A 24,478-nucleotide genomic window follows, 5' to 3' on the forward strand; every position below is an offset into this window, starting at 1 on the left:
CCGTCACCGGCCGACAGGCATGGGAACGCGAGTGATCGTTCGCCTTCCCAGCCTGTATATCGCCCCCTATGCTGCTATTGCGGCCAGGAGGTCGCAATAGCAGCATAGGGGGCGATATACAGGCTGGGAACGCGAACAATCACTCGCGTTCCCATGCCTGTCGGCCGGTGACGGCGAAACCGGAAGTCGTCGCCGGTGGGTCCAGAGGCATCGGACCGGAGCTGCGAGGGCACCGATTGGCTGCAGGGGGCTGAGGGAAGCCCCAGGTGAGTTCATCTCATTTTTTTTTCGCCTTTAGGTTCACTTTAACAAGTAGGAGGCACATATGCAAACTGTTGTAATTCCTACACCGATTTGGCTGTAAATACCCTCAAATTAAAGGATACCAAATGTGTTCTCCTCTCTGTCCCCGCAGTCTACCTAAATACCCCTCCAGCAGCCTCTTCCTGGTCGCCAGAGTTGGGTACTACTGCGCAGGCGCTGGCCGGGCATGTCCTAAATGGCATGCCCAAGGCCCTCCCGGCATGTGCACAGTGTTCCCCACTCTGCAATGCATGTGACATTGTTACATCATGCGCATGATGTCATATGCAGGGAGCGTGCTGTAGGACATGTGCAGCCCTGCCAGCGCCTGCACAATAGTGACCGACTCCGGTGACCCGGAAGAGGCTAACGGAGGGGCATTTAGGTAGACTGCAGAGGCAGAGAGGAAAACGGGAGGAGCGGTAGACATCAGAACAGGTAACCGTATATGCCTGCTCCTACCGTTTCTCTAGCTTAATTCACATCTGGTATCCTTTATAGCTGATAGTCTTCAGTTCAAGCACATCGTGTTCGTTTCATTTTAAATCCATTGTGGTTATGTATAGAGCCAAAAATGTTACACACACACACACACACACACACACACACACACACACACACACACACACACACACACACACACACACACACACACACACACACACACACACACACACACACACACACACACACACACACACACACACACACACACACACACACACACACACACACACACACACACACACACACACACACACACACACACACACACACACACACACACTTTTTCCCTATTAATGGAAAACAAATTCTCGAGTCTATAATGATATTTTTAATCTATGGCTATGCTACACTATTCAATTTTCTGAAAAATGAGAATATCAGAATATCTGATCGAAAAAAAAAATTCAATTCAACTACCCTCTTCCTGAAATTAAGACATCCCCTGTAAATAAGCCCTAGCTTGAATATCTAGCATGCCCGAAATATAAGCCCTACCCTGAAAGTAAGACCTAGCCACAGTAAGGGGAAAAAGTATGGCAACTTGTGTTATTACTGGATCCCAGAAACACAAGTTGCAATACTTCACCATAGGCTGAAGCTCAGGGAACACAGCGGCATGGAGCTGGGGAAAATAGGATGCAGTGGAATATTCAGAGGACATGGGGGAAAGTAGAAGACACAAAGAAGGACACAGGAGGACAGGGGATAGAGGAGGACACTAAAGGTACAAGGGGGACATTGGGGCACACAAGAGGTGGATCCAGCAGAGGAAGAGACGGCATAGTGGGGAAGGCAGGATGACACACCGCACAGAAATTTGTGTGTTCATAGAAATATAAGGCATCCTCTGAAAATAAGCTCTAGCACATCTTTTGGTGCAAAAATTAATATAACACAGTCTTATTTTCGGGGGAAACATGGGTATATTACCTGAAAATTTTATCGAGGGGGGCTGATAAAGCTATTATTTGCCTTGAGGGCTGATACCCAGACAGGTTAAGTATTTAACCCCACTATTACCCCCCCCCCCCCCCACACACACACACACACCATCCTTTGTCATTTATACCTTAACCTGCTGAGCGGTCTGGACGAGCTCAGCTCGTCCAACACCGCCAGAGGCTGCCGCTCAGGCCCTGCTGGGCCGATTTCCACCAAATAAAAAGCAGCACACGCAGCCGGCACTTTGCCAGCCGCGTGTGCTGCCTGATCGCCGCTGCAGCGCGGCGATCCGCCGCGTGCAGCGGCGAAAGAGGGTCCCCCCAGCCGCCCGAGCACAGCGTAGCCGGAACAAACAGTTCCGGCCAGCGCTAAGGGCTGGATCGGAGGCGGCTGACGTCAGGACGTCGGCTGACGTCCATGACGTCACTCCGCTCGTCGCCATGGCGACGAGGGAAGCAAAACACGGAGGGCCGCTCATTGCGGCCTTCCGTGTTATTCCTTGCCGCCGGAGGCGATCGGAAGATCGCCTCCGGAGCGCCCTCTAGTGGGCTTTCATGCAGCCAACTTTCAGTTGGCTGCATGAAATAGTTTTTTTTTAATTTAAAAAAAACCCTCCCGCAGCCACCCTGGCGATTTAATCAGAACGCCAGGGTGGTTAAAGGACAACTGAAGTGATAAATATATGGAGGCTGCCATATTTATTTCCTTTTTTTTTTTTGTAACACTGTTTTTTTATTGAGAATAAATTCAGACAGGTACAAAATGGATACAAACCTTATTATCAAGAACTGATCAAAAATAGTTTATGGAACTAAGTATAAGCAGTTTAGTGCTACACTTTAACCAAAAAAGGTGCGAGAGAGTTTGTTCCGTAAAGTGTAGGCTGTCCTAGAAAATATATATGCAGAGAACCATCAGTCCATTTCTTGACTCATATTTATTTCCTTTTATACATTACCAGTTGCATGGCAGTCCTGCTGGTCCTATTAGGATGCAATAGTGTGTGAATTAGGCCAGAAACAAGCATGAAGCTCATCCTTCAGATCCGACGTCAGAAACACCTGACCTGCTGCATGCTTGTTCAGGGTTTATGGCTAAAAGTGTTAAGGTGCATACACACATCAGACTATAGTCTTTGGAAAATGAAAGATCACAGACCAATTTTACCCCCTTCCATGTAGTATGAGAGCCATACCTTCACAGTCTATTCTATGGAGCTGAACTCCCCATCAGAAAAAAATCTTTGCAAGATGCTGCACACAAACATGCTGCACACACTCAAAAGATCTGTAGCTGCAAAAGATCTGTTCCTGCCAAAAATCCATTCCTGCAAATTGCAATGATAGTCTATAAGATCTGCAGATCATCATACACACATGATTTAACTGACATTCATCTGTAGATAAGATCCACCAGGATGGATTTTCAGATCTGCAGATGATTGTCTGATCTGCAGATGAATGTCAGTTAAATCATGTGTGTATGATGATCTGCAGATCTCATAGACTATCATTGCAATTTGCAGGAATGGATTTTTGGCAGGAACAGATCTTTTGCAGATACTGATCTTTTGTGTCTGTACAGCATCTGTGTGTGCAGCATCTTGCAAAGATTTTTTTCTGATGTGGAGTTCAGCCCCATAGAAAAGACTGTGTAGAGTATGGCTCTCATACTACATGAAGGGTGGTAAGATTGGTCTGTGATCTTTCATTTTCCAAAGACTATAGTCTGATGTGTGTATGAGCCTTTAGAGGTAGAGGATTAGCAGGATAGCCAGGCAACTGGTATTGCTTAAAAGGAAATAAATATGGCAGCCTCCATATCCCTCTTGCTTCAGTTGCCCTTTAAAAAAGAACTGTAAAGAGTGCAGTGATTGGCTTCAATGATGGAGAGTTGGTCTCGGCCTCGAGAATTTGCTCCTATTAACAGAGGAGCAAGGAGCAGTGAGCGGCGTAATTGGTGGTCGTGGCCAGCACCCCCACCCTCCTTCATTTGGTACATGTCTCTGCAAAGTTGTGTGGTACTTCCTGATGAAAGCATGTATTTAAAGTGTACCAGAGCTGAAAAAAATAAAAAGTTTTATACATACCTGGGGCTTCCTCCAGCCCCATCCTCTCGGATCGTTCCCACACCGCCGTCCTCCGCTGCCCGCAGCTTCAGGGAACCTGGTCCCGTCACTTCAGCCAGTCGGGGCCAGTGAGGGAAGTGACAGGACCTGGTTCCCAAAGCTGCAGGCAGCAGAGGACGGCGGCATGGGAGCGATCCGAGCAGATGGGGCTGGAGGAAGCCCCAGGTATGTATAAAACTTTTTTTTTCCTTTTTTTCGGCTCTGAGTCCCTTTAAGACACTGAAGATACCGAGATGATGAAAGCTGCGGCAGTATGTATTTAGAGGATACCCGAACTGACATGTGACATGATGAGATAGACATGTGTATGTAAAGTGCCTAGCACACAAATAACTATGCTGCGTTCCTTTTTTTCTTTCTCTGCCTGAAAGAGTTAAATATCAGGTATGTAAGTGTCTGACTCAGACAGGAAGTGACTACAGTGTGACCCTTAGGCTTCTTTCCCACTAAGTTAGATGCCACGCTAAGGTCGCATAACATGCCCCTAATGCATCGCATAGTGGGGTTTGAAGCTGGACGTTACATTGAGCCACGTTAAGCGGCTCTTGATGCGTCCTGTGATGCCGTGATGCGTACGCATGCGGCATGACGTGTTCCTGCCAGCCAATCGCCTCACAGAGCGGCGCTCCCGGAAGTAAACACTGCATGTCACACCGTGCAGTGAATATTAATTAGCCATGTGCCTGGCAAAGGCTTAGCCGCTTATACAAGCAGTACAGCTAAATTTGGTATTAATTAGCATCATGGCTGAATTACACTTAAACACAGGTTACTCATATTACTTACATTATTGGATGCCTTTTCAAAAACCAACTCCCTGTTGATTTCCTGAAGGCTTAAAAGGGTTCGGTTTGCAATAAAGTAATGAAAGGTGACAGCTTCAACATATTCTTGAAGCCCTACAAAAAAGAAAAACAGTCAAAACTTCTGCAAGTATTACACATAAAATGTTAAAGGACCACTATTGCAGAACAAAAGTGTACATTTAAATTACATATAAACATATACAAATAAGAAGTTTCTGTCCAGAGTAAAATGAGCCATACATTACTTTTCTCCTATGTTGCTGTCACTTACAGTAGATAGTAAAAATATGACAGACACTCCCTGAAAAGAATTTATACAAATATGCTAGCCAGCCTCCTTGTACACTTTTTTGGCAGTTGGGTGGAGCAACTGTCATTCACTAAGGGGTTTTGAAAAAAAAAACAAAAAACCTGAGAACACCACCATGAGTAGATGAGCTGATCCAAAATTTGTCAGTTCTGTCAGATTTCTACTACCTGCTGTAAGTCACAGCAATATATGGGAAAAGTAATTTATAGTACATTTTACTCTGGGAAAAATGTACTGCTTATTTGCAGTGTTCTCCCCAGAAATATTTTCTAGCCCGGTGGCATGAAAAATTAGCTGGCTGGGGAAGTAAGGTCACGCTGGGTGAGAAAGTAAGGAAACGCTGAATGGAGAGGGAGGGTCACACTGGGTGGGTAGAGGTCGGAATCATGCTGGGTGCTGGTTTGAGGGGGGGGGGGGAGCAAGGGGAGTAACTTGTTTGAGAAATAACCTACTGCGCAGTCTGCTCCGGCCCATGTGGCGGTGATTGATAGCGCCGCTCACGCAAGTGCAGTACAGAGCGACGGAGGTCGCTCTGACGTCATCGCCGGGGACCGGGACGGACCTGCGGCGAACGGCTGCGGGCAAAGCTGCGGTGAGGGACATCCTGGGAGCTTGGGACTGGAGGAAGCCCCCGGTAAGTAGCGCTTATTTTATAAAAATCTCCCTGATGACTCCTTTAAACTGATTTTTTTTACAAGTGTTTTTGTGTGTGTGTGTGTGTGGGCTTTGGAAGTGTACGTTATCAATTTTATGAATATGGTGTATGTACTGTATGTATGTGCCTGTATGTGTAATTATACTTTTTGGCCACAAGATGTACACTTTTCCGTTTGATAGGAAGTGTTCGCTTTCCTTTTGAACACTTAACTACACTGTGACAGCTTCCTGTTTTATGAATGGACGTCCATTTATTCCAGGCATTGCGATTGGGTAGAGGTCCTCTTCCCCAATCACTGAACACGGAATCCCGATGGAAACAGCAGCGGGAGCGGCGCGCACACGTGCGGAGCAGCAGTGGGAACGAGCGACTTATTAAAACGCCCTGTTGCCTTTAACAGGCTCAAACAGGACGTTTTAATAAGTCAGGATGCCATTAACTGGTTAAAGAGAACCTGTACTGAGTAAAATTATTTAAAATAAACACATAAGGTAACTTCAAATGAACATTACATAGTTACCTTGCCATCAGTTCCTCTCAGAAGCTCACCATTTTCTTCTTACAGTGATCCCTTCCAGTTCTGACAACATTTTGTCAGAATTGAAATATATCAGTTGCTGTCAGTTACAGCTGAGAGGAGAACTGATGTGTCCATGTTTCCCTATGGCTCAAGTAGGCGATGTTACAGTTTAACAGTGTGCTAAACAGGAAGCTGTTATGGGGTAATAGCCATTTTCAAAATGGAGGACGGAGAATTCCATTGATCACAGTGGACAAACAGGATGCAGGAGATGAAAAATAGATTGAGGAGTAGACTACACAGGAGGTAAGTATGACTTGTGTATGTTAATTTTGACATTTAATGTTCAGTTCAGGTTTTCTTTAAAGCACAAGGATTTGTGAGCATACAAGTGTTCTGGCTGAATTCAAAGGACTTTTGTTCAACCTGAAACTGTAAATAAGACTGAACTGAACTTTTTGACATTCATATTGAGAGATGGAGAGTGTCAGTCCACTGAAGTAGTGGAAGAGATCAGATGACTCACCCAAAGGAAAGAGCGGCACATTCTATTCTATGCCTGGACTGCAGCTGAAAACTCCTGCAGTCTGGCTCATCTCTGCTAGGAGCTATCCCTACCCCTCCACGCCGCTGATAGGAATGAGCTGTGGAGGAGGACAGAGATAGTGTCTCTGCATTCTGCGCTGCCTGATTCAAAATTATGTGCAGAGGAAAGTGTCTCTGCTGTAGACGCCAGAGCCTAATCACATCAGCCGAGCGGGAACATAGATCAGGTGGGCTCTCCGCCCGCCTGATACGCCCTGGGGAGAATACTGAATTTGTATATGCTTACATGCACTTTAAATGTTAGGATTTTCGCAATAGTGGTCCTTTAAAGTAACATTTTGCCAAAGTTGTAAGATTTTCCAAGTCACTTTCTGTCTTGGTAATAGCTACTATTAGGACAAGTAGAAAAGGCAAATCCCCTAGATAGCAACACAGAAACTTAACATCCTGACAGAATGTGTAACTCATGTTGCCCAGTGGTCACAAAAGCTCATCACCAATGGTGTAATTAGTGGGAGCAGCCTCCACAGTCGCAAGGTGGCCAGCTTTTCTCCTCATCCAATGAAAGCCTCCATCCACTTCAGTGCCTACCAGGCAGCCTCCATCATCTGTTTATAGGGTAGACAAGTGGTAGAAGGCAGCGCCCAACCATCCAGATGCGACTTCAAATGTATTTCAAGCTCTTTAGCTTTAAAGCATCAAAGACATTAAAAAGGGCAAGTCTATGCAACGTTTCGAGAGAAGCCTCCTCTCTTTCTCAAGCCGACAAGCCCTCTGAATACATACAAATTCAAACGGCTTTAAATAGTACTTGCTCCACTAAGGAGCCAATCAGAATAGTCTGGATGCCCTGTCGTCAACCAATCAGGCTAAGTTCCTACATATAAACCCTCCCATCCAGTGGAGGACCAGATGGGGAACTGCATCTATTTTTATGCTCCAGTCGCTTTAAGACGACCGCTGGAGCGCCAACCAATGAGGGCAGAGCATGTCCTGAATGAAAAACGTCTTAACTGATGCACGCGTAAATCCACAATGAAAATACGCATGCGGCTATAACGACGCATATGCATAAAAACGTATGTGTAAAACACCCGGAAGCGTAAATTGTGTAGGACAGACGTTACAATCCAATCGCCTATCCCTTAATTGGTTTGATGGAAACGATTCAGAATAAATCACAAATTATTAAAAAAAGTAATATTTAAAAAGGTCAACAACATCCGCTCGATGTCTGGTGGCCACCTAAAGCGGCAGCCAGACACCGAACACCACAAAAGAAGCAAAGTGATATGTTAGTGGATGCCAGTCGGGAGTGAATTGGTATTTTGATGTTCTTGCCAGCCCAGACTGGCTGCCGCTATTAGCAGACGCCAGTCTGGGAGGGTGGGATAATTTTCACTTTGCTTCTTTTGTTGCGTTCGGTGTCTGGCCGCCGCAGTAGGTGGCCGCCAGACATCGAGTGGACGTTGTTAATATTTTTTAATACTTTTCCTTTAATAAATTTGTGATTTATTCTGCATCGTTTACCTCAAACTAATTAAGGGAAAGGAGCACGTCCATTTTTATGCTTGAAAAGGCACATTTTATTCGTTACCGGTATAGGCAATTGGATTGTAATGTCTAAGTCCTAGACTATTTACGCTTCCGGGTGTTTTACGCGTACGGTTTTATGCATAAGCGTTGTTATAGCCACATGCGTATTTTCATTAAAAATTTACGCGTGCGTCAGTTATATGACGTTTTTCATTCAGGACATGCTCTGCCCTTATTGGTCAGCGCTCCAGCGGTCTTTTTAAAGTGGTTGGAGCATAAAAATAGATGCATCAGGTCCTCCACTGGATGGGAGGGTTTATATGTAGGAACTACAAGTACTATTTAACCACTTGAGGACCGCAATGTTAAACCCCCCAGCCACCAGCCTATTTTTCTCTTAATTGGCCACTGCAGCTTTAAGGCCAACCTGCAGGGCCGCACAACACAGCACAGGAGTGATTTCCCCCCCCCCTTTCCCCCCACCAACAGAGCTCTCTGTTGGTGGGGTCTGATCGCCCCCCAGATATTTTTTGGGGGGCATTTATTTTTATTAAATAAAATGTATTTTTTATTTTTCCCTCTCCCTCCCGCCCACCCACCGCCAGCCAATCATGGTGATCTGCCTATGAGAGCCGATTGCTCTCTAGTGACCCACAGGGGGACAGCCGTGTCAAACGGCTGTCCCCAGTACAGCGCTGCCGTGGTTTCGTGATCGCCGCTCGTAGACTGAAGGCGGGGCGGAGCTCTGTCCCTCAAGCAGGAGATGCGCGCGCAGCTTGGCGGTTCCAGGACCTGACGCCAATTGGCGTTAGGCGGTCCTGGGGCAGCCGCCGCGTTCACGCCCATTGGCGTGACGCGGTCGTTAGGTAGTTAAAGCTGTTTGAATTTGTATATATTCAGAGGGCTTGTCGGCTTGAGAAAGAGAGGAGGCTCCTCTCGAAATGTCGCATAGACTTGCCCTTTTTAATGTCTTTGATTCTTTAAAAATAAAGAGCTTGAAATACATTTGAAGACGGTGCTGGGTCTCTTCTCTTGGAGTTTCTACTGTTTATAGGGTGTTATGATAATTTAGAACTATATTTTTTTTTTACTCTATAAGATGCATTCCCCCCCCCCCCCTCCACACCCCCTTTTCCCCCTAGGACATGGGGGAAAATGGCATTGGGTCTTATGGACCAAATATACAGTAGGGTTGGCATCAGGTCTCCCCATTAAGCTGTCTTATCCCCCCAGACACATGTAATATGTGTGGTGGCTGGATAGTGTACTGGTTAAGAGCTCTGCCTCTGACACAGGAGAATCTCAGTTCTTCCTGTTCAGAAAGACAGCATCTATTCAATAACGGAGACCTGGACAAGACTCCCTAACACTGCTACTGCCTACTGAGCACACCCTAGTGGCTGTAGCTCTGGCGCTTTGAGTCCACCAGGAGAAAAGCTCAATACAAATGTTCTGTGTCTTGTCTTAGTACAGACAAGAATAATTATTAACTTAAGTTTTAGGCTTGTCCTGCTATTGACCATTTTCAGGATCAAATTGGAAAGGTTCTAGACTGCTGGATCATCCATTTCAACTAGTGCCTAAATTAGTGATGTTGGGATTGCTTGGAGAAGAATTTCAAAAGGTAGAAAAAACAAAAAATAAAACATGATAATCACACTATGCCACATGGCAAAGAAAAGGGAATTGGAGTCAGTCAGAAGTAACAACTGAGAAAAATATAGGTAAAGAAAGTAAATTAATCACTTCCATTATATAAAATGACAAAAGTAGAAACTGCCCAAACAAATTTGACAAGATCTGGTCAAAATAGTGTGAGCTGGTATTAACCGATATAGCATTTTGTGATAGGGCATATTAGGGTACCTGAACTATGGTGATATCCCCATCTAATTTTCTACTATAGATGACCCTGTTGGCCATGATGACGGGATACATATTTTAGTGACACAGGTGGGGCTCATGGTTACATATGTAATAATATCCTAATTTATGACGTACTGAGACTGTTACATACAATTTGACAGACACACGTCAACGGTGCCTGACACCAGTAACATATAAGGGGTAACAAAACAAAGGTGGAAACGCTGGCACCACCGGTACACAACCCAGGGGAGCAGGAATCACAGGTCTCAGCAAAAAAGGGAAATTCCGCTGCACCATGGGTGGGGTATAAAGAAGTCTTCAGTTTATTGACACATCAGTAGATACACACATGGCTCACGCGTATCGGAGCTCGCTCCGGCTCCTTAATCATAGCCCATATAAGGGGTACTCAACAACCTGCAATAGCATGCCAGGAGTACATGAAAGTCTATAGTAACACTTCAGGGGTGTTCACAGTCTGTGATAACAGGCTTGATTGTCTTCATTATTAATTAATGGGCGCATCCAGAATTAAAACTCCTCAATCATCAACACAGCTGACATCAACACAGCTGACATGTTTCGGACAAACCTAGTCCTTAACCACCCTGGCGTTCTGATTAAATCGCCAGGGTGGCTGCGGGAGGGTTTTTTTTAAATTAAAAAAAAACTATTTCATGCAGCCAACTGAAAGTTGGCTGCATGAAAGCCCACTAGAGGGCGCTCCGGAGGCGATCTTCCGATCGCCTCCGGCGGCAAGGAATAACACGGAAGGCCGCAATGAGCGGCCCTCCGTGTTTCGCTTCCCTCGTCGCCATGGCGACGAGCGGAGTGACGTCATGGACGTCAGCCGACGTCCTGACGTCAGCCGCCTCCGATCCAGCCCTTAGCGCTGGCCGGAACTGTTTGTTCCGGCTACGCTGGGCTCGGGCGGCTGGGGGGACCCTCTTTCGCCGCTGCACGCGGCGGATCGCCGCGCTGCAGCGGCGATCAGGCAGCACACGCGGCTGGCAAAGTGCCGGCTGCGTGTGCTGCTTTTTATTTGGTGGAAATCGGCCCAGCAGGGCCTGAGCGGCAGCCTCTGGCGGTGTTGGACGAGCTGAGCTCGTCCAGACCGCTCAGCAGGTTAATATAGCTGGTTACAGAATGGCACTTATATAGACCCAGAGTTTTAGACACCACCTATCCGCAGCCCGTGAGAGGGGCGGAGAAAATGCGAATCATTCAGAAAAAAGGGTGGGTCAAGGTGAACACCATTGGTTTCAAACTCAAGGCCCATACTGCACTGTACAACCACAATTATGCAGATACATAGACAAACAAATGGTTAGAGAGAGACCGTAATGGACATCCGGCTAACAGGTAGTAAAAGCCAAATCCCATCTAGCAGCTGTTTACTCTGAAGGTAGAGTTGCCACTACAGGTCTTCCTAAAAGTGGTTGTAATGACGGCCTTCTGAACTGGGTCACCTCTCAGAAGGATGTCCAAGTAGCCAACAGAAACACTATCAAGAACATGTGTAAATTGAAGATTAAGGTTAGTGTTGTTGAAGTGCTCCATCAGACAACCCTGACTAGCAACAAGTTGTCGATGTACCGACCGTACCACACAACATCCCTTCAAAGACGTGGCACTCCTCCCACCATCCCATGTAAAGATTAGCAAGGGACAGCGAGAACTTGGCATCCATGGAGGCGCATTGTCTCTGGAGGTAGAAGCTGCCATTGAACATTAAATAGTTGTGGGTCGAGAGGTACTCAACGGCCAGCAAAAGGAAAGTACAGAGATCTGCAGAGTATGCCGAATACCCATTCAGATGGAATTCAAGAGCTTTCAGAGCCAAAGTGTGTGGGATACATGAATAAAGGGACTTGACATCCACCATAATCCACATATATAACTCATCTCCCATTCAAGTCCTCCTATACTTGGCAACAAATGTTTGGAGTCTTATGTAACCCAGGAAAGCATCTGACAAGGGGCTGGAGTAGGAAGTCAACCCAATTGCAGAGGCGCTCACCCAGAGAGCCAATCCCTGCAACAACGGGCCTGCCCTCTGGGGGAGCGCCTGGCTTGTGTATTTTGGGTAAATGGTGGCAAATGGAACTAGTAGGGTACTTTATGCCCATCCCCAGGTATCCGCATCACTCAGCAACCTCAAAGCCTTTCAGGGGGGCGGGTCTCATCCAAAGTCAGATCGGTAGCACCCAGTTGTGAGGAATTTTCCGCTAGCTGCAGCAGAACCTCCTCAACCAAATCCTGGAAGGTGTCCTAACTGTAACTGGGTAAAAGTCAGGATTTTTAACTCTCACTGAGCTTTTGTCCCCAAGCCTTTTTGTGTCCAAACCACGATCAGGTACATGGCTGTCTGTAGTGGGCTCTTACAAATGTGCCTTGCCTACTTGCAGGTATTGCCATGTTCATTGCAAGTCCAGATCTGCTGCCAATGTATTATAATTGTGGTACTAAATATGTGATCTATTTCATCACTTGTAGCCCGTGCTGGCTTCAGTACGTAAGCATCACTACTAGACCGCTGATACAGTGGATAGCCAAACATTACCTGGGTTCAGGTTGATTGTCTACCAACATTTCGAACCTGGCCAAACATTTCTGGGACATTCATGGAGGTGATATGACTGGCTTTATCTTTCAGGGTCTGGAAAAAATTGCTACCTCTATTAAAGGGGGAGATTTATATAAAAAGATGCTCAGGAGAGAGGCCATGTGGATTTTGTGGCTAGGTACCAGGATCCCATAGGGGTTGAATGCTAGATGGGATTTGGCTCTTACTACCCTGGTAGCAGGATGTCCATTACGGTCTCTCTCTCTGAGCAAGTTGTTCACACACACACACTTGGTGGTTCTTATACACTGCATTTTTTTTCTTTTATCCATTTGTGCTGTTGCTCTCACAGGCTGCACACATCCACTTTTTCATCATTTGGACTGTTCTTATTTGCATTTTTTAAACAATTTGTTTGTCTATCCTCCCTGGCGGTATGATTATTTCCAGATTTTAGGGTCTTTTCTGAACATTCCAGACCCTAAAATCAGGAAACAATCATGCTGCCAGGAAGCCAGCAGCAGCGCCTGCTCTCACTCACCTCCCTGAGCTCCAGCACTGCAATTTTACCTCCATCATACCGGGTGGTGCTGTAACACACTTTGGTGAGATCAATGACGGTGATCTCACCAGAGTGACTCAGAGCTTCCGAGGACAGGAAATAGAATGGCTACCAACGTCTGGATCGCCCGGGAGGTATGTAAAAGCCCTCCATTCACTTCCATTAAGCCTCCGGTGGCTAGCCCGAGCTCGGCTCGGGATTACCGCCAGGGAGGTTAAGTATCTGCATAATCATGGTTGTACAGTGCACTATGGGGTCCCTGAGTATGAAATGGTGTTCACCTTGACCCACCCTTTTTTCTGGATCATTCGCATTTTCTCCACCCCTCTCATGGGCTGCTGATGGGTGGTGTCTAAAACTCAGGGCCTGCCATATTTTTCGGTCCATAAGACGCACTTTTTCTCCCTCAAAAGTGTGTGTGTGTGTGTGTGTGTGTGTGTGGGGGTGGGGGGGGGGGTGGAGTCAATGCATCTTATGGTCAGAATGCAGACATACCAGCTATCCTCTGCGGTCTCTACTCACTGCTCGCTTCCATTATCCTGCTCTAGCCATGCACCAAGCAGACCTCCTGGCCACTCACTGCCTGCTTCTACTATCCTGGTCACCATGCAGACCTCCTGACTACCTCCTTCTGAATTTGCCCGCTTCCACTATTCCGCTCACTACCTCATTCTGTCTCAGTTCACTGCTCGCTTCCATTTCCCACACCATGCACCACCCAGACCTCCACTCACTGCCCGATTCCACGTCCCACTTGTAAGGTTGTGTATAACATAGCAGCCATATTGCATCTCGTGGAAGCCATATTTTCACATTTTCTGTCTGTTTTTTGTGTATTATGTCAGATGTGTATGTATGTTAAGAGGCCAGGCTGGCAGCTGGCTTCAGGGTGTAATTGGTCACCTGGCCGGAGGAAACTGAATGCTAATGTGATTGACTGTATGGCAGTGTGAAGTACATTAGCATTCAGGTCCTCTGGAAGCAGGGAGCTGCTAATTAGCAGCCATTTGGCAAAGGATAGTCTGTGTCTGCATGGCTTTTGAACTCTGTGTATATGTAGACAGCCCCATTGTCCCAATACACAAAATCAGGACCAACTGAGTCTGGGAACTTCAAAGACTAACAGGAAACCCTTAATCAGAAGTCTTTTTGATGTGTGTGCTAAATTACAATTTTACCTGTGGAGATTAGATCTATGGGGAGAGGGGAAATATCTGCAAAGATCAAAAGTGGGACAGGAAAAACCTTTGAAGTTTGCAAATCGCAGCCAGAAAGGATATGGCAAACGTTCTGTGCAAACCTTTGGAGGCAGGTTGGTCTTGTACCCCCAGGCCACAACCTGCACAGGACCTTCACAACTTGTAGTTCCCTGGAGATCGCAAAGACGCTAGAACTGCCCCGACTACTGGTCGGAGGACTGCGTTCTCCCGCAAACAACGATCAACCCGTCACGCTGGTAAGGTTTATCCCCATTTATTTTTTATGCAAACTGTCTTATTGTGTATCTTTGTAATTTTTACTTTGTTTTCGTAAATCTTTTGTATATATTATTTTCTGCATTGTTCCACTTTTTCAGGAATATTAAATCTTTATTTAATAAGTTTGACTTCTGATGTACTAAACTAGCTCATAGCCTAGAAAGAGACTGCAGTGTAATTTACGTTACAAGTTCAGTGCCTGATTGTGCCTTGCTACTGTACGATTGTATTGTGTGGGTGGCGTTCCCGTGTTTGGCCTAAGCGGAAAGCTGACCCAAATACAAAAATGCGGACTGCGTGCAGATCACTCGACAGCAGAGTGGGAATCGTTGAAGTGTCTAGCAGCAGCTAGTGGTGGCAGTGAGAAGTGCTTTGAGGGGCGACAGCCTTGTTGTAGCTTGAATAAGGCTGCTTCCCGCTTGATCTGGTCAAACTCGCAGTCGGGAACCGTATCTGCAGGCGTGCCGCGAGCCAGTTCCTGACACCACTCACCACGCAGACCACCTGGCTACCTCCCCGCTCACTGCTGGTTTGCTGCCCGCTTCCACTTCCTGCTAACCGTGCATCACGCAGACCTCCCGGCTTCTGTCTCTGCTTGCTGCCCGCAGACCTCCCGGCTAACCCCTTCTCTCTCCGCTTGCTGTCCGCTTCCACTTCCTGCTCACCATGCATCACGCAGACCTCCCGGCTTCTGTCTTCGCTTGCTGCCTGCAGACCTTCCGGCTAACCTCTCCTGTTTCCGCTTGCTGGCCGCTTCCACTTCCTGCTCACCATGCATCACGCAGACCTCCAGGCTTCTGTCTCCGCTTGCTGTCCACATACCTTCCGGCTAACCCCTTCTGTCTCCGCTCGCTGGCCACTTCCACTTCCTGCTCACCATGCCTCACGCAGACCTCCAGGCTTCTGTCTCCGCTTGCTGCCCGCAGACCTTCCGGCTAATCCCTTCTGTCTCCGCTCGCTGGCCGCTTCCTGCTCACCGTGCATTACGCAGACCTCCTGGCTTCTGTCCCCGCTTGCTGCCCACAGACCTCCCGGCTAACCCCTTCTGTCTCTGCTCCCAGCCTGCTTCCACTTCCTGCTCACCGGCATCATGCAGACCTCCCCGCTAACTCCTGTTTCCACTTGCTGCCCGCGTCCACTTCTCGCCATGCATCACGCAGACCTCACCGCTAACTCCTCCTGTCTTCGCTGACTGCTCACTTGCTGCCCGCTTCCACTTCCTGCTCACCATGCACCAGCAGACCTCCTGGCTACGTCTCCGCTCACAGACCTTATGACCATTCACCGCTGTTCCCTGATGCCCTGAGCATATCAGAGCATACATCAGTGCTGCACGCAGCATGGCACCGCCGCTGAAGCTGTAGTTTGTAGTCCCTAGTCCCCCTCTCAGCGTGGCAACATTGCAGTTGCTGTAAGACTGGCCCTGTCTCAGCCTGCAGCAGCCATGTTTGCATAATACATGGAGCTACAGCAGTTCTGAACACTTGTCTGCTCAGTGTAAATGGGAGGGCTACTGTAAGGGGGGGGGGGGGAATTATACAGACAACTTGGCAGGAGAAGCTCCATAAAATGCCCCAGGACCATGCATGCACCAGATTGTGTGTGTGTGTGTGTGTATACACACACACTTTTTTTCCCCTGATTTTTGTCCTCTAAACCAAGGTGCATCTTATGGTCCGGAGTGTCTTATAGTCCGAAAAATACGGTATTTAACTTCCCTGGCGGTAATCCCGAGCGTAGTTCGGAGTAACAATAAGGAGCTGGGAGCGGCAAGCCCAAGCTATGATTGGAGTAGCTAAAATAGCAGCTCCAGCTCCTTACCTGGGTCCTGTACGCGATCGGTGCTGTCCAGCGGGACTACAGGGCTCTCCAGCCAGCCACCGGGATCCTCATCTCCTCTCTTCTTCCTGGATCCCGGTGGCCAATCAGCGGCGGTTTGGGAAAGTTAAAGTGGACCTGTACTCTTGCACAGGACAAAATGGAAAACAGCGAAATGCACCCTGTATGTATATAGAGAGTTTAGCCTGTCCAATCACAAGTTGAAATTTGATCTCTCCCCTGTGTCATGTGAAATAAATGCACCCTGCATGTATTCAGAGAATTTAGCCTGTCTAATTTCCTCTCATTTGTGTCTAATCAAAAGTTGTAATTTGTTCTCTCCCCTGTGCTACGTGACTGCCATGGCAGATACGCTCATTTGAAAGCACAGGATGTTAACAATACAGCTGCTTCTGAGCTCAGTGCTACCGCTGATGTATCTTACCGTTACCATTTTTTGCCTGGATTTTGACTACTCTCTGCCTGCCACCTGTACTGACCTCTGCCTGGATTTTGACTACTCTCTGCCTGCCACCTGTACCGACCTCTGCCTGGATTTTGACTACTCTCTGCCTGCCACCTGCACCGACCTCTGCCTGGATTTTGACTACTCTCTGCCTGCCGCCTAAGGACCTGTTTCCACTACACGCAGATTCTGCATGCAGAAAACTGACTCCAATGAATGTCTATTGGCCTGTTTCCACTGAACGCGATTTTTCTGATGCAGATTTCCCATAGGCATTCATTGGAGTCAGTTTTCTGCATGCAGAATCTGCATGTAGTGGAAACAGGCCCTAAGACTGATAGCAAAGGGAAAAAAGTCCGAAAGGAATCACACTTCTACTGCCCCAATTGTGATGTCGCCCTCTGTGCCATTCCCCGTTTCAAATTATACCACACGCGGGAGGTATTTTAAGTGTATTTGTAAATACTGTATAGTCTGGTGCCTTATTTGTACAGTTTCACTATTTTTAAAGTTTATTCATAAATTTAATTATTTCAACAATTTTGTGTTCTTTTATTATACGCAGGATGTCTATAAGACCTTTATTCTGACATATTTTGGCGAGTTATGACTTAAGAATTGGAGGGCCTAAAATTCTTGAAAAAAAAAATGTTCCGCTTCCAGACCCATACATCCCGAAAGAAATAAACTGCCAGGGAGGTTAAGTGCTTATGGTGCCATTCTGAACCAGCTACGATCAAGGACTAGATTTGTCCGAAACATGTCAGCTGTGTTGATGTTAGCTGTGTCGACGATAGTGGAGTTTTAACTTTGAATACGTGGAGTCGGGGCAATTTTTGGGTATCTGGAGTTGGAGTTGGGAGAAAATGCACCAACTCCTAATGAATTTAAACTGTAATTAAAATAGAAAATATGATAAAATGTTCTATTTCTCAGATAATCGTCATCATAAATACTTTATATATACAGTAATAGCTGTGCTTAGTCCACAAAAATGAATCAAATCAATCAAAAAATAGTTACTTGTGCTGCTTCAACAAAGCAGTCGATGTATTTTTAAAGTCAAATATACATATCTGATTCTGACTGTACAGTATATATGATGTGTACACAGGAATCTTTTATATATATCCTAAATAACATCTAAATAACATCTATGCTGTAAAAATAAAGCCTGATGTTTATCTGTGTCACTAATAGAGATGGTCAATGAGATGGAAATAATTTTGTGTTGATGCTGGTTTATGCAAATGTATGCACTCCTTTTGCTCATGAAATCAAATAATTTGATATGCTGTTAAAATTTGGTTTGGTGACTACGAATTAAAGGGTACCTGAGACTGATGAAAAGAAAAGTTTTATACATATACCTGGGGCTTCCTCCAGCCCCCTTCAGGCTAATCCAGTCGCTGTCCTCCGCCACCTGGATCTTCTGCTATGAGTCCCGGGAATTCAACCAGTCAGCGCAGTCCGGCCGCGTGCCGCTCCCACAGCTAGGAACATTCTTGCACCTGCGCAACAGTGCTGCACAGGTGTAGTACGCTCCCAGCAGTGGAGTGTGTGCATGCGCACTACGCCCGAATTACTCAAGTACCTGGACCCATAGCTAAAGATCCAGGTGGCGGAGGAGGACAGCGAGGGACTGATTAGCCTGAAGGGGGCTGGAGGAAGCCCCATGTATGTATAAAACTTTAATTTCATCTGTCTCAGGTTTACTTTGTTACACAGTAGTACTATACTCTACATATGCACTCCCCACAGAGCTGCAGGGAATCCACTGAGAATGTTGTGCACATTGAACACAAAGGTGTGGTCTATCGCCTATACACCTGGTTCAGATTGTACATGAAGAATGTGTAATAGAGGAAGAATAGCCTCATTCTCCTGCAGAGTACCTGCACATCACTCTTACATGTACCCACAGTTACATTGCCTAGGGCCTGATAGATGTTCTTTGTTCCTGTCTTCTACAAGTACTCTTACCAAGGACTAGTTTTAGTCTATGACTAAAAGTATTAGAGGCAGAAGATCAGCTGGCTAGCCAGGTAACTGGTATTGTTTAAATGGAATAAATATGGCAGCCTCCATATCCCTCTCACTTCAGCTGTATTTTAAAATTCCTAAGCGTTGGCAGTTAAGATATGCATTTCATGTTACATACTTTTATTCAACAAAATTGTAATATGCAAATTAGAGGAGTCGAGGAGTGGGAGTCAGTGGAATTCTAACCTGAGGAGTCGGAGTATTTTTGTATCGACTCCACAGCCCTGATTGTGCTTACATGGTCTGGAGTGTTCTGCGCAGGCGCAGTACTTCTGTACCTGTGCAGAACGCTCCAGACCACGTGAGTGCGAACACAAGAGGCACGTGTGCGCACGTTCGAAGGGGATGCTGACCTGGCGAAGGTGATGCTGACATCTGCAACGGAGTTCGAACGCAAGGTCGAAGGGGATGCTGACCTGGCGAAGGGGATGCTGACATCTGCAACGGAGGGGACCCCAGGACTGCGGCAAAGGACATATGCTGCCAGGGGCTGGAGGAAGCCCCGGGTAAGTAGAATGTTTTTCCCCAGGATCTTCCCTTTAAAGTTGAGAGATGGTACCAATGAAGTCTAGGACATATGGACCAGAATGCTAAAAGAGTGGGCTACATTCCAGTTGAAAAGTCTTATTCACACACAATATGCAGAATCCCTTGATAATAGTTAAAGCAAGAAGTTTTGAATTAGGAGGACACCATTTATTGGCTAACTTAAAAAAAAAAATGAGAGTAAGCTTTTAGCTATTCCACCTTCCCCTGAATCGAATCCTGTATGCTGACAACTTGTTAGAGCACACAGCTATATCCATGCAACATCAAAAGGTGGTACATAGATTTTCTGAGGAAACGCATACATTTCATTAAGATGCCTTCATTGAAACAAATCCAAACCGGGTCTTGAGAGGACCTTTGCTGATTAATGACAAATAGATAAGATCCTTTATTTAGTGGGGGGTGGTAGGTGCCTGAGGGGCACCTACCACCCCCACTCCCTCCAGCCATCGGGAATAGCGACCCAAGTGAGGGCTCACTCTCTCTGGAGGTGGGCGTAGCAGACTTTTGGCACCTACTGTCCATAATAAATGCGAGGAAAGCCTCAGGACCAGACGGTGTGTCTCCAGCCTGCCTCAAAACCGGCTTGTGGCAACTTGCTCCCATCCTCTCTGCCATCTTCAGCAAGTCACTGGAGGAGGGAAAAGTCCCTGCGTGCTTCAAGAGGTCCACCATCATACCTGTTCCTAAGAAACAAGGTGTCTCTGACCTAAACAACTTCAGGCCTGTGGCCCTGACGTCCGTCATTTTGAAGTCCCTGGAGAGAGTGGTCCTATCCACCCTCAAGCTCTCCACCCACTGGCGTAACAATAGGGGATGCAAACTGCCCTGTATGCGAACTGTAATGAGTCCAGTAGGGGCAGGGTGGAGACAGGGTCTAGAAATCCGCGGGCCCCCTTGCAAAAAAAACAAATCCGGGCCCCCCCCAACCTCCATAGGGCCCGCTCAGGGACTTTTGTGGGGCAGGAGGGGGTCGCAGCATAAGAGGAGAGCGTGGCCAGAGATCGGTGGGGGGGGGGGGGACACATTCCCCCCTCCCCTCACCTCGGGCTCTCCTCTCAGCGCTCCCCCTCCTGCAATCATTGGTGGCCCACGCATTCTCCAGGATACTCTGGCTGCACTCGGGGTCCATTCCACCCTATGCCTATGGATCACGGACTTTCTCTACAACAGGACCTAAGTTGTCAGGCTGGGGGACATCTACTCACGAGAAATTATAACCAACACCGGGGCATCCCAAGGCTGTGTCCTGTCTCCGCTGCTGTTCTCCATCTACACAAATAACTGCAGATCTACAGCAGACTCTGTCAGGCCCCATTCACACTTACAAAACGCCGGCGATTTTTGCAGGCGTTTGGCAGGAGTGATTTTTCCGTGATTTCAAGCAGAAAAATCACTGAACACTGCGGCGATTTTGCCGCGGTCGCGTTTTGCGCTTCTATAGCACTGAAACGCGATCGCCGGGAAATCGCCTGAAAATGGTGCAGGCAACGTGTTTACGTTTTGCGTTTTAGGGGGATTTGCGGCGATTAGTGCAAATCGCACAAGAACGGGCCTATAGGGTTTCATTACACTAGCGCTTTTAAAAAGCGCTAGCATTTTGCCAAAATCGTGACAAAACGCTCTAGTGTGAATGGGCCCTCAAGGTCATAAAATTTGCTATTTGCTAATGACACCACCATTGTCGGCCTCGTCACCAAAGACAACATCCAGGTGTACCAACGACAGGTTAAGAGAATATGCCACTGGTGTAGGGAGAACAGACTCGTGCTCAACACAGCCAAAACTGTTGAGCTGATCATTGACTATAGGAAGTCTGCTCTCACCCTGCCCCCAATTTATATAGATGGTACTGAGGTGGCCAGAGTGCCCTGCGCTCGCCTCCTTGCCACTACCATCTCCAGGAATCTCAGTTGAGGGGCCAACATCCCTTCCACCCAGAGGAAAGCCCAGCATACTCTTCTTCCTCCGCCAACTGTGGAAGTTTGGCATGGCACAGGAGATTCTGACATGCTTCTACTCCGCCACCATTGAATCGATCCTCTGCTCCTCCATCTTGGTCTGGGACGCAGGAACCACCGCCGGCGTCAGACACAAACTACAGAGGATCATCAGGTCAGCGGAGAGGATCATCAGGAGACTTCTGCCTTCACTTGACCTCCTGTACAGCTCAAGACTGCGTGCCAGGGCACTGAGGATTGCAAGTGATCCCACTCACCCAGACCACTGCTTTTTCCACCACTTCCATTCGGCCTTAGGCTTCAGGCCATCCCCATCAGGACCACCAGACACAGGAACTCTTTCTTCCCCTTGGCCGTTAGCCTCCTAAATTCTCTCCACATTCTCCCATCCTCCTGGGATTCTTGTGTAAAATGGGATGAAGTTCCTTCTTAAAGGGAACCTAAACTGAGAAGGGTATGGATTTTTCCTGTTAAAAATAATACCAGTTGCCCGACTCTCCTACTGATCCTGTGTATAGAATACTTTTAGCCATAGCCCCTCAACAAGCATGCAGATCAGGTGCTCTGACTGAAGCCAGACTGGATTAGCTGCATGCTTGTTTCAGGTGTGTGATTCAGCCACTACTAGAGCCAAAGAGATCAGCAGGACTGACAAGCAACTGGTATTGTTTAAAAGGAAACATCCATATCCCTCTCAGTTAAGGTTCCCTTTAAGATTTCCAGGTGTGGGTTGTAGGTGACAACCAGTGGGACATTGCCCTCTGCCTGGTTCTACTTAAAATTTCAGAAGCTGGATCCTAAGGATGATGTTAGCTTTCCTGATTTGGGCCTCAGTCATAAGAGGACTGTAACCTTGTTTAATGAAAACATTCTTAAGGTAATCAAGTGTTTGTCTCTGCCCACCCTCGGAGAACAGATTTGGTTGCATTGTGTAGCTTGGCTGTAAATTATGGAGTTCTTAATGTGCTTGGAGTGGAAACTGTCATACCTGAGGTATGCGAGATGGTCTGTTGGTTTGCAGGACATAGACATTTGTAGGTTGTTTTCCCTGATGTGCAAAATGGTATCCAGAAAGTTAATTTCAATTTGATTGTGGGATGGAAAGATCCTCCTCACCTGCTGACCAGATGATCAAAATATCATCTATAAAACGGAATTAGGCCATGGGTTTTATCTGACATGCATCAAGGTATGGTAGGGATTAGATTGTGAGCTCCTCTGAGGGACAGTTAGTGACAAGACAATATACTTTGCACAGTGCTACGGAAAATGTCAGCGCTATATAAATACTAAATAATAATAGTATAGAGACTCCACATCCATTGTGGCCAGAATGGTTCCCTAAGGTGAAGGCAGCCAATTGATTCAGGAGGTGGGTGGTATCCTGTATGTAAACTGGGTCTTTTACAGATCAGAGATTTCAAGAGGTTTTCCAACCACTCACTGAGATTATGAGACTGCCTGGGTTTCCCTCTTTGTGGATTATGGGAAGTATGTAAAAGCAAGCTGCTCTAGGCTTTTCAGGTATTAAAGTTCATACATGTGCTCTAATGTTCACAACAGAATATTTACCACCTTATTCAGTGTCATCCTGTAGCTTTTTGTCAGGACCCCTTGTTATTTGGCATAGTATATGGTGTTGGACAACTGTCTATGTGCCTCCTGGATGTAGTCACTGGTGTTCATGCTGACTATGGCATCTCTTTTATCCGCTGGTTTGAGGATAATGTTTTTATTCTCCTTCAGGGATCTGATGGCCTGTCACTCTTGTGATGTTATGAGAGCATGTTTTTCTTTTATTCATAACCCAGTCAGAGATTCTGCATCTAAATTTGTTGATGTACTTGTCCAAGGCAGGGTTTTTCTCCCCTCGTCAGGGGGTCCCCATCTGGACTTTTTTTTTTGTAGATATGGTGTGTGTTGGCTTAATATTGGTTGAATTGCAGTCCTCCTCATCATGGAGGTGTTCCTTGAGTCGCAGCCTTCTGTAGAATGCAACCATGTGTGCAGTCTTGCCTATGGGTCTCACAGGGCAGAGTGACAGGCCTTTGGAGAGTACTGCCTTTGCAACTTCAGTAGCCTGATAAGAGAAAAAGGCTTATTACACCTGTGGGTTTGCACTCTCATACACTACAGGATCCATATAAAGATATATGACCGGGATAGGGATTACAGTACATTGTGAGCCGCTTCAAGGGACAGCTAGTGACAAGACAATATACTCTGTACAGTGCTGCATAAGATGTCAGTGCTATATAAATACTTAAATACTTAAATTGATTATTAAAAAAGCGAAAGCATTATTTTCTATGCGGATTCACCCAGTTATAGTGGAAACGTAGCCTCAGAATCCAAAAAACATCAATGCAGCACTGGATGAAAGAGGAAAGGGTCTGTCTGGAGTCCAGAAACTCATCGACCTTTTATACACATCTTTAAATTACAAACAAACAGCTCACAAGTGGTTACTTTTAATAGCTATTAAAACCAGTTTGTGTCAAGTTATGTGCACGTTATAGGACCACATCATCGGGGTATGTAAACTTTACAGAGTAAAAGAAATGTTTTTGTGTATTCATTCATATTCTATGAAAAGAAAAAAATCATACATTCTGCCAGACTTATGAGTGTGTGTGTATGTATATATATATATATATATATATATATATATACATACATACATACATACATACATACATACATACATACATACATACACACACACAAATATATTTTTAGGTTTTAGACCCACAGTACATATATTTAGGTTTTAGAATCTCTGATATAGTAAACCTCTGGCTATAGTGAACTCAGTCCCCATGTCCCGGGCATGCATCGGTATAAATATACAGTGTATGACAGATCCTAATATAGTAAACAATTTCGCTAGGCTCCTGGGAGTGTTCTATA

General features: G+C 46.4%; 1 protein-coding gene across 1 annotated transcript in view; it reads right to left on the minus strand.

Annotated features, from left to right (window-relative positions):
* The window catches only part of TSNAX (translin associated factor X), a 209,436-nt gene that overhangs the window by 12,657 nt on the left and 172,301 nt on the right, over nucleotides 1-24,478 (minus strand). The window contains exon 5 of the mRNA XM_068279534.1: nucleotides 4,667-4,779. Coding sequence (XP_068135635.1) covers nucleotides 4,667-4,779 — 113 coding nt within the window. The remainder of the gene's footprint in view (nucleotides 1-4,666; nucleotides 4,780-24,478) is intronic.

The sequence above is a fragment of the Hyperolius riggenbachi genome, chromosome 4 (assembly GCF_040937935.1).
Source record: "Hyperolius riggenbachi isolate aHypRig1 chromosome 4, aHypRig1.pri, whole genome shotgun sequence".
Taxonomy (NCBI): Eukaryota; Metazoa; Chordata; class Amphibia; order Anura; family Hyperoliidae; genus Hyperolius; species Hyperolius riggenbachi.